Genomic DNA, 9,901 nt, shown 5'->3' on the forward strand with positions numbered 1-9,901 from the left:
AAGGCCGCACCGCGCCGCAGCGCGGGGCCGCTGCCTCCCCTGCCGGCCCTTCCCGCCGGCCGCGGGGAGCCCCTCTCTGCGGGCCTGCCGGGAGGCGGCCGCTGAGGAGTGCCAGCCTCGTACAAGGTGGAGGGATAAACGTTAAAAAGAAACCTGTGGGAAGCAGTGCGGGTTTGCTGAGCTGGCCTCAAAATGGTAGCTTCATAACCTGAACAGGCCGTTTCATAATCTGCTGTTCCTAGCAGTGGTTATGTTAAGAATGTTGAGGGTTGCTATGAATAAGAGTTGGCAATTTGCAAGGGATATTAAGCAGATTTCAGAAGTTACGCTAGTGGTTTTCTTGAACAAGATGAAAGGGGGGTAATCTGCCTAATGTAGATTACGTGCTTATACTTAGGTAGGTAGTTACTGTGACTCGTCAAGAGACTGAGTGCCGTGAGAGGCAAGGCAGTTGCCTTGATTTAGTATTGCAGTGTGGTGAGCAGCCTCTGTTAAAGCAAGCTGATGTTGCAGTCTCTCCATTTTTCTGTTGAAGAATGCATTTTTGTGTAGTCATCAGCTTGCCATCACTCATCACTCCAGTTTTATTCCCGTGTGACTTAAAATTAGTTGAATTGCGCCAGTATAAAACTGAAGTAATGCTGCTACTCTGCATTGTGGTGGTGTCTGCTTAAAAATAACCAATGAGCATTTAAAAAATAAATACTGTTTTTGAATAATATTTGATTTTGTTACGTACAGAATGACAGCTGTTCCAGTACTGCAGGTGCTGGTCGACAATTTCAGAACCGGAAGATGAAAGCTGAACAAGCTAAGAAAGTTGAATTCATAAGAACTGCAGAAAAGCTAAAAACTCAGTAAGTTAAACAATTCATCATAAGTATATTTTCATGCTGTTCTGGAGGTAACATAAGGTTCAAGGTAAGAATTTATGGTAGTGAAACCTTTAGGCTAAGATTTCCTTTTCAGGAGCTCGGGCAGATTATTGTGGTTGTTACAGTAGTTCAGGATAGGCTCATGAGCTCCAAGATGCCCTGTTCTAATTACCATTTGGACTTTGGTCAGTCATCTTCTTTAGTAAGCTATTGCTGCACTCGATGTGCAAAAAAGAAAGTGCGTGAGGCATAATTGAGTTCTCAGTTTTCCTACTCAGCTGTGTTTACCCTTCTAAGGATCTAAAGCCCTTAAGACATACCAACAAAAGGGGAACTGCAGCAGCATTACAACAGCTTCCTCAGAGAAGATTGAAAGCACTTCAATTCATCTGGAATATCTAGGCCACTGCTTTGCAAAATGGGGGTTCAAGACAGCTCAGGCACAGAAGTGATTTAAATCTGTTTCCCCACGTCTTGAGTAAGTGCTGTAACAACTATGCTGGCAGCTGAAAGAACATGGAGGTTTCTTGCACAGCTGAGCTTTATGAGGAAGAGCTGACATAGCCACCTGGCTGAAGAAGAGGTTTGTAGTTGTGAACCCTGAATGAACAGTGACACTTAAGTCTCACAGCAGTGTTTTACGCTGTCTGAATCAGCTCCTCCTTGGTTATTCTGGATCCTGGGTTATGGCTCAAAAATTGACTGCTGGGTAATGTAGACGTTCCCAAGCAGCTTCAAACAAGGCATGCCATTTAACTACAACACATTGTCCTTTTGTAGTTGTTGTGCCCTGAAGGCTTCTAGTGCACTGTGTAGGGAGATTTGGTTACTTGGGTCTGGTCTGTGAATTCCAGCGGACAGCAAACGCGAACCATAAACTGCACTGTATAGGGGTTTGAACCATATAGCAGCAATAGTCTGCTGAAGAACCAAGCTGCTACTGAGAGACACTGTTTCCTGGGCTGTAGGTAGTGTTGCTTAACGTTGGGAATCCTACCAGATGTCTCTGTACTGTGTGGCACCAGTGTCCTGCTGTTCTGATCTCTAATGTGGTGGCACCAAACTTCACATATGTGCTCGGGACTGCACTATCTGCAGTCCTTTTGCATATGCAGTTCTGTAGGTCAAGCCCTAGTATACTGCCTGGTTGTAGTAAGGCAAAGCACATGCCGCTCTGAGTTGTACTCTAAAGCTTCTGACCTTGCTAAGAAGGCGAAAGTCACCTATAGCTCTCTGTACTATACATAAAGCATAGTCAGTAAGTAAGGTAGCAGCTTTAATATCTCGTTATTTAAATGCTGATGAATTTGAATCTTCAGTTGCAGTAGTACTATTACTAGCGCTAAGGCCGAGAGAATGTACTTGTTTTGTCTGTGCTGGGGCTCCATCTATGTGTGCAACTGCATTAATACAGCCTGTCTCTGCCCCTGTGCTTTCCAATGAAAATTCTCATAAGGCTCCCTGATAGTGAGCATACAGATAAAATTTCAGGCCATTTCAGTGTATGAACAGCTGCCTGTCAGCGAGGTAATTTCCTTGTTAACTTCTTTTTCTTGTTCAAGTTACTGGGTTACTTTGGTGTGTAGTCTTAAAACTGCAGAAAGATTTTCCTTGAAAACAGCTGTAAGAACAAACAAGTGATTTGTATAAAATCTAAGATAGTCCTGTTGTATCCAGCTGAGGCTGTGTCTAACCTTGGAAAATCTTGGGGCTTTGCTAAGTATTCGTGTCTTACTCAGTGTGGCAACCTTTTTTTCCAGGCTTGCAAATATAGAAAAAGACAAAAATGGACATCTTTACAATAAGAAGAGTGATTTCAGGGTAGAATACAGCATACTAGAGGAACTGGAACATAGCATGACTGTCAGCAGGAAAACTGAAAGTAAGTGGGGTTTTAGTTGGGTTTTTTGTTTGCCTTTTTTTACTCTACTGGTTTTTGTTTAAATGGTTTAATAATCAGTAGTACGGAGGGATTAGTTCTGGTGGAAGGTAGATGCTGATAAAAATGTGGTATTTCACCATGTGTACTGCTTATAAAGAAGGCTTCCACAATTTACTTGTAAAATTTAGAGGCATAAACATTTTGGGCTTTCTGTGTTATTAACTGTTTTCTTTTAATCTTGAATGTAGCAGATACCACCCACAGCGACGTCGGTGGAAAGTTACTGTTTTAGAAAGTTGGAATCAATTTTGCGTGTGTATTGCAAAATCTAATGTAGTCTAGCTAAGGTACAATAAATATATACTTACTGCAACGTAAGTTTTCACACACGGATTGCTGCCTTTAAATACACTTTTAAACAGTTCAGTGTTTGCATTTTTCAAATTTGTGGATGATGAATATTCATAGTGTAAATAGTGCTGTGAGATGGTACACAGTCTGTCCTACAATATCTGTTCCACTTACAGACTAAATACTTCAGGAAAAAAAGTGACTCCCTGGTCACAGTACCTAGATTCTTTCAAAAGTAATCAAATAAATCATGCTATGCCTTCTGATACAGAAGATCAAAACAAAATAAGTTGAAGATGGGAAAGGACACATAGAGACAACTAAACGTACACTTACCTTACAAATTTATATGTGTTTTAATGTGTGTCTTTTAATTAAGGAAACTTGTCATGTCCTTTACATCTTGCAGTCCTTAAGAAATGTAAATATTTCTGAGGAATGACTAAGCTAAAAAGTTCAGAAAATTTTCCAGGGGTAAGAAGGGAGCATGGAAGTGTGGATGGAGATACTGTTGTGAGATAATAAAAAGGCCAAAGATGAGAGGTTTAAGGCACTACATGTGAGATGTGAAGGAGTATTAGAGTATGATCTTTTAGCATGTGTACTAGAACCCCCAAATTTCCCATTTACTATGTTAGGTCTTTCAGCATGATCTATGTGCTTTTATACTTTCTGTAGTCTCAGTAGAAACTAAGTAGGATCATGTCTTAGCTACATTTTGTTACATTTAGGTCTTGGACTCTGTTGTCCCTTCCTTAAACCAAATCTTTTAGGATAGAAGATACAGCTCCTTGGTACCTAAGATGTATCCGGGACTTCATCCTCATCAGTATTGTATTTATGGACCCATGAGGAGCCAAGTGGTAACAAAGCAAATAAGTGCATGCATGCTTGGAGTACACAAGCATTGATTCTACTTTAGTTAACACAGCAAATAAATAAATCTCGTTGAAGTAGTACATTCACATATGCTTTCCAAGTTTGTTTTCTCTTCATTGCTGAGTGTTTTGAGGCCTAGGTCAGAGTCTCCCTCAAAATTCTAGAGGAGGTGTCATCTGCATAGGCAATATTCTACAAGCTCTGGTTACCTGATAAAAGGCTTGGAAAGAAAAAAAAAAAACAACCTGATTTAATGTAGATATGACTGTCCTGTTGACCCCTTTAGAAATAGGAGCTACTAATTTTAAAATCTGTTGATGCTGTGTGGGGAGATACATGGCCCGTGCAGTCAGCTACATGCAGTTACAGTCATGTTAAAATGCTTAGTATTATGGCAGTTTCTTATGATCAAACAGAAGTTGTGTCTCTGCTTAGATGAAATCCCCAGTTATTTTGGGCACTTCATTGGTCTTGTTCTTTTATTGAAAATGCACAAAGAAACTGTTAGAACTATCAGCACCTTACTTTGTTTAACAGAAGCTAAAATCCTGCAGCAGCTATCAAAAATACAAAATAATGTGAAGAGACTTCAGCAACAATTAAAAGATGTGAAGCCTACACCAGAATGTAAGTTGTGATGACAGATTTAAAAACATTTTCCTCTATAGACAGGTTTCTTGCATAGTTGGGCTTGTGATTCTCCTGCAGATGTGGGATATTCCTTCTCCAGTCTGTCTGCTTTTCCAGGAATCTGGGAAGGGAAGAATGCAGAAATGTAAGAAATGGTGAAAGATCGTGCAGTTTGGTGTGGAAACAGAGAAACTTACTCTGTCTTAGAAGTGGTGTGGGTTTGTTTCTTCAGGCTGTTGAAAGCCACGTATTTTCTATATGTAACTCTTTGCCTTATGTAAAATAAAGTTAGTATTCTAGTGCCATTTAGATATAGCTCCCTTTCATCTGGTAAGAGGTCACAGAGTAGGGTCTACAGGGAACTCATTTCTAGCTGTCCACATGGCTTGAAGTGTAAGTTGGAATATTCTGTGGAAAATGCTGAAACAACTCGTTCAGTTTGGATGTCTTGAAACTTTTGGGAAGTAGGCACTGAAAGAACCATTCTCCTGCTGTGAGTGTAGAGTGATATGCTACTACCTCATATGGAGCTCAGGTTGAAGCCCTCCTACCAGCTGAGGGCTTTCTGATGCTAGATAAAATGCATCTCATCTCAGTTATTCAGTGTCTATTCTATAAAAAAATGCATTATCTTCTTAAGCTGTCAGCAAAGATACCAAGAACTAACAAGGCTTGAAAGCTGAACTAAGAGTTTTATATGATATAACTACCAATTTAGTTTATTATTTTTTAAAGCAAGGATATATGTTTACATATTGAACATATGTAAACTATATGTTCAATACGTGTCCATAGAGATGTTGTGCTGTTTTAAAACAGATTCTAAATTTTTTTTCTACCATTGCAAAATAGATCTTCTCTAGACAGCTGTCTTACCGTCTTTCTCCATATCAGGACTACAGCCTGCTGACAGTACAGGATAAAGTCTTACTTTGACGTTTCTTTGTCAGCTTTGTAAAAATAGTGACTTGTAGGTTAAACAGGATTGCTACAGCCTGGTATAAACCAAAGATTGAGTGTGATTCTTAAGTCACTAATTGCATTGTTATAAAAAACAAAAGCAGAAACTCTTTAGGATAAGGCTGTCTTATTCTGTGAATCAGTTGAAGGTCACTCAGAATGAGACTTGTTTAATGGAAATAAACATTTACACTGGGATTTGCATCCAGTTAGCTAAATCACTGTGAAATCACACCTTTTGAATAAATGAGAGTCTCTCCTTTAAGGCTGTTTGAGATGGAAATGCATGCTTTTTTTGTACACTGAAATAAAAGTGTCCCAGAAGTCTCTGCAAGTGCCTATATTTCTGGATAGTGCTGAATTACTGGTAAATACTGTAGACTTCTCAAGTGATATGCTCTTTTCTTCTTTTCCTTTTTAGTTGTTGACAAGCTCAAGGAAATGATGGAAGAAGTTGAAAATGCAATCAATGCTTTTAAAGAGGAACAGAGGCAAATGTATGTTTATACATGCTTCAGTTACAAGAAAAAGTGCTTTCATAAGAGACAAAACTTTGCATTAATCAAGTAAACTATTCTTTTGATTTGCTCTTTTGCTAGTGATTCCTGTGCTATGTAAATCAAAACTCAAGCTATCAACGTTAGAATCTTTGATAAACGGCCTTTTAGAGAGGCTGTTTATATAGAAATTGCAGTGGTCCAATGTGACAATGATTTGCCTGTGAAAAGGCTTTTCAGAGAAAGGCTGCAGAAGAGATTAGATTGTGGGTTTTTTGTTGTTGCTGTTGTTTTGTTTTTTAAGTGGGTGGGGTTTTTTTTTTCCCCTTTCTACTGGTGTCAGGAGGGGATTGAGTTAGTTGTTTGAGTGCCATAAATATGTGCTTTCACTAAAAGGGTAACTTAATTCTGATTGTGTAGTGCTTTATTATGGGATCATTACAACTGTGCTGTCATCTGTGTTACCATTTCAGTTCTTAATCTTTGAAGAATAGCTTTTGTGTGGCATTGAACAATTCCAAAATTCATTTTCAGTGAATGAACAATGAATACTGGATTTTCTTCTTACATTTCAGTGTTCGTTCTCTTTTCAGATATGAACAGCTTTTGAAGGAGGAAAAAACTGTCATTAATGAGCTCAGCGTCTTTGAGAGAAAAGTAGAACAGTGGGCGCTAGGCAGCTCAACAACAGAAAAAGTTTTGAAATTATCATCAGCCAGGGTCTCAGTTGATAAAACACTGGGAAATCATCTACCTGCAGAAGTAGTAGAGTTTGAAAGATTTCTTCAGCGAACAGGAGGGCGGCAAGGAGGCTGGGATGATTATGATCATCAAAATTTTCTGAAAGTACGGACAAAACACAAAGGAAGGCTATCTTACATGGATGAAGCCCTTGAGTATCTCTGTGGAAGAACAAAAGAAGATATTGAACAGCATGACAAATGGTATCAGGAATTCCTAATTTTACACGAAAGAAAGAAAGAGGTAAAATAACCCCTCTAGGGCTTTTGTAGCTTTAAGAAAAAGTACTTATTTTTAAAATGCATGCATTTCTTATTTTTGTATTTCCCTCTCTGGCGGTAGCACTAGGTGGATTTCTGTTACAGTTGATGGTATATAACTGAAGTCTTTAGCATCCTCAACTTGCCAAAAATATTTGTCTTAAAGAATTACCAATAAGCGTAGACCTAACAACACACTGAAGTGGGCTGTGTATTACCAAAGTGTACTATAAATGCTTTTGATGGCAGTGGTCCAGCAAGTTAGATGCCAATCCCAGAGCAGTAAGTGATCCTATCTGAAATTGCAGTTCTTATTACATCTGTCCCTAAGAATATCTGTCCTACCATATAGGCAATGTACCTCTGACATAGAGAATTATGATTCCTTCAAGAACTATCCATCTGAGTAATAAAAGATAATTCAGTTTTTATGTCAGTGTATAAAATACTAGTTGGAATTGTTAATTTGAAGAAAAAAATTAACACCTGAAATATGTTTGCATTTAAAAAAGCATATTCATAACTACTTCAAGGTAATATGGATGCCATAACTTGAATAATTTTAGTAGGCATGTACTAAACCTGCCTGTATGATCCATAAAATAGAAAAAAAAATTGTGGGAAAGCAGACATAGGCGCTTTTTTGCCTTTAAGTTTTGCCTTTAGTAGACTTTTAATTCCTATCTGCAGTTTGTATCCTTGGAGCATATGTTTTCATCAGACTGAATTAACAGGAATGTGTAAAAATTCTCATGAAAACCGTTTGGTTCCCCCCCCCCGCTGTTCTCTTGCAGTCAATTTAGAAGTGGAAAGAAAAGCAGCGGCAAGAAAAAGAAGGAAACTTGAAGGAGAAAGCAGAAAAAATGCTCAAGGAGGCATGGCTACAGCGTGAAGAAGCTCAGAAGCAAAAAGCAGCAGAAGAAAGAAAAAGACAACAAGCAGCAATTGAAGCATGGAAGAAACAGAAAGCAGTAGCATTTGCAATGGAACAAGCATCACAACTAAAACTAGAAGAAGAGAAGGAGAAAAAGCAACAAAAAGAACGCCAGCGACAGTGCCACATGAAGTTACTGTTGGAAAGGTATACCTTGCAGAAGAAAGAAAAAGAGGAACTTGAAAAGCTTGAAAAGGAGAAGAGAGAGGAAGCTGAAAAGGAGGAAAGGAAGAGAATTGCTGCAGAAGAAATTACTAAGTTTCAAGAGCGTGTGCGTAATTACATCTCCATTTATGCACGTTATTTTAAATTCACCTACTTCCTCCTATAATATAGTCTGTTAAGCACTTTTAATGAAACTTGGGTATTAAGGATTTTTAATTTAAGTCTATTTTTGATCCACGATGAATAACAGCATCTGTTACATACAAGAAACTGTGTGAAACTTTATTCTAGAAAAAGATGTTGCTTTTCCTCAGTATCTAAGTTCTACAGGATTATTCAAGCCCATGCTTCTTTCTACATATAGACGTGGTTTTATTTACTTCAGTGTGAAAATGTTTGGGAAAAACAGCTTAGGCTGTGTTGCTCTCCATGCTGTAGAAAAATGTCAAAAGACCTGATTGTTGTATGCAGGTATGAAATAAAAAGAGGTGTTGAAGATCCTGCAGGTTTCAGTAGCTATAAGGTCAAGTTCGATCCCATCTCAATGTAAATCTGGTTACTGGAGAACCGATATTGTCAGCATTCACAATAGAGTTCATTTCATAAACAGAGATTAAAGTACTACAATCAATTTTTTTTCAATACTGTGTAACTATAATCTGTTTGTGCAGGACAAGCTGTAGCAAGTAGCTATCTAGTGTAATGTTACTCTGTACTATGACAAGATAATGTCAAAACAAAAACCTGTGAAAAGGCTGGATATATATTTTGATACAATTTTTTTAACTTCCAAAGAAAAGTTTGCTTTTCCATTTGCTATGTTTCAGGATCTACATAAACTAGAGCTAAGGATTCTACAAAAACAAGCTAAAGAAGTAGAGAAACGAGAAAAAGAAAAAAGGTTGGCAAAGTTAAGAGAAAAGGTAACTTACCTTTTTTTTTTTTAATCGGAAGTGTGTGCAGCTTGGTTGTTTAAACAACCTTTTTCCTCATTGCTCTAAAAAGCAATTATTTTTACTTATCTAAATGGTTGATAAAGGGAAAAATTTTAAATGATAAGTCATGCTTGTTAAAAATTTTAACATAAGTCATGCTTGTTATCAGGAGACAAAAATGCAGCAGGCATAGTTGTTCTTGTGTTTTTAAAAAAAAAAAAGGCAAGAGAATATATTTGTCTCCCGGCAATATTTATTCTGGGTAAAGCCTATAGCTCATACAAATGAGTTACAATATGGCTGGTGCTTTTTATTTTTAAAATGGCTTTGTATCACTAATTAACTAAGGCTGGCTTCCAGAAGAGTTTTGGGAACATTGTCTGGGTTCTTAGAGTTTAAGCTTTTAAATCACTAAAATTTAATGAGAGCAAGCAGTTGTTGCCCTTCTCACTGATTTCATGTTTCTGCCATTTCCTGTGATAGTGCGGAGGGAAAAGTCTCTCTGGCTAGCCACCTGTGTTTTGTTTACGCTGCACCTATGCATAGAATCACAGAATGGTTTGGGTTGGAAGGGACTTTTTAAAGGTCATCTAGTCCACCTCTTCTAGTTTAAAACCATTCTCCCTTGTCCTATCACTGCAGGCCCTGGTAAAAAGTCTGTCCCCATCTTTCTTTTAGTATTGAAAGGCCACAATAAGGTCTCCCTGAAGCCTTCTCCTTCCCAGGCTGAATAACCCCAACTCTCTCAGCCTTTCTTCACAGGAGAGGTGTTCCATCCCCCTGATCATTTTT

The 9,901-nt window shown here is 38.2% G+C and overlaps 1 protein-coding gene across 1 annotated transcript in view; it reads left to right on the plus strand.

Moving 5' to 3' along the window:
• The first annotated feature begins 149 nt into the window (after positions 1-149).
• The window catches only part of CCDC112 (coiled-coil domain containing 112), a 10,921-nt gene continuing 1,169 nt past the window's right edge, over positions 150-9,901 (plus strand). The window contains 8 exon segments of the mRNA XM_009284166.2: positions 150-195; positions 742-857; positions 2,636-2,757; positions 4,525-4,614; positions 5,999-6,074; positions 6,668-7,058; positions 7,870-8,280; positions 9,002-9,097. Of these exon segments, the coding sequence (XP_009282441.1) occupies positions 193-195; positions 742-857; positions 2,636-2,757; positions 4,525-4,614; positions 5,999-6,074; positions 6,668-7,058; positions 7,870-8,280; positions 9,002-9,097 (1,305 nt within the window). The 5' untranslated portion in view covers positions 150-192.

The sequence above is a fragment of the Aptenodytes forsteri genome, unplaced genomic scaffold, assembly GCF_000699145.1.
Source record: "Aptenodytes forsteri isolate BGI_AS27 unplaced genomic scaffold, ASM69914v1 Scaffold69, whole genome shotgun sequence".
Lineage (NCBI taxonomy): Eukaryota > Metazoa > Chordata > Aves > Sphenisciformes > Spheniscidae > Aptenodytes > Aptenodytes forsteri.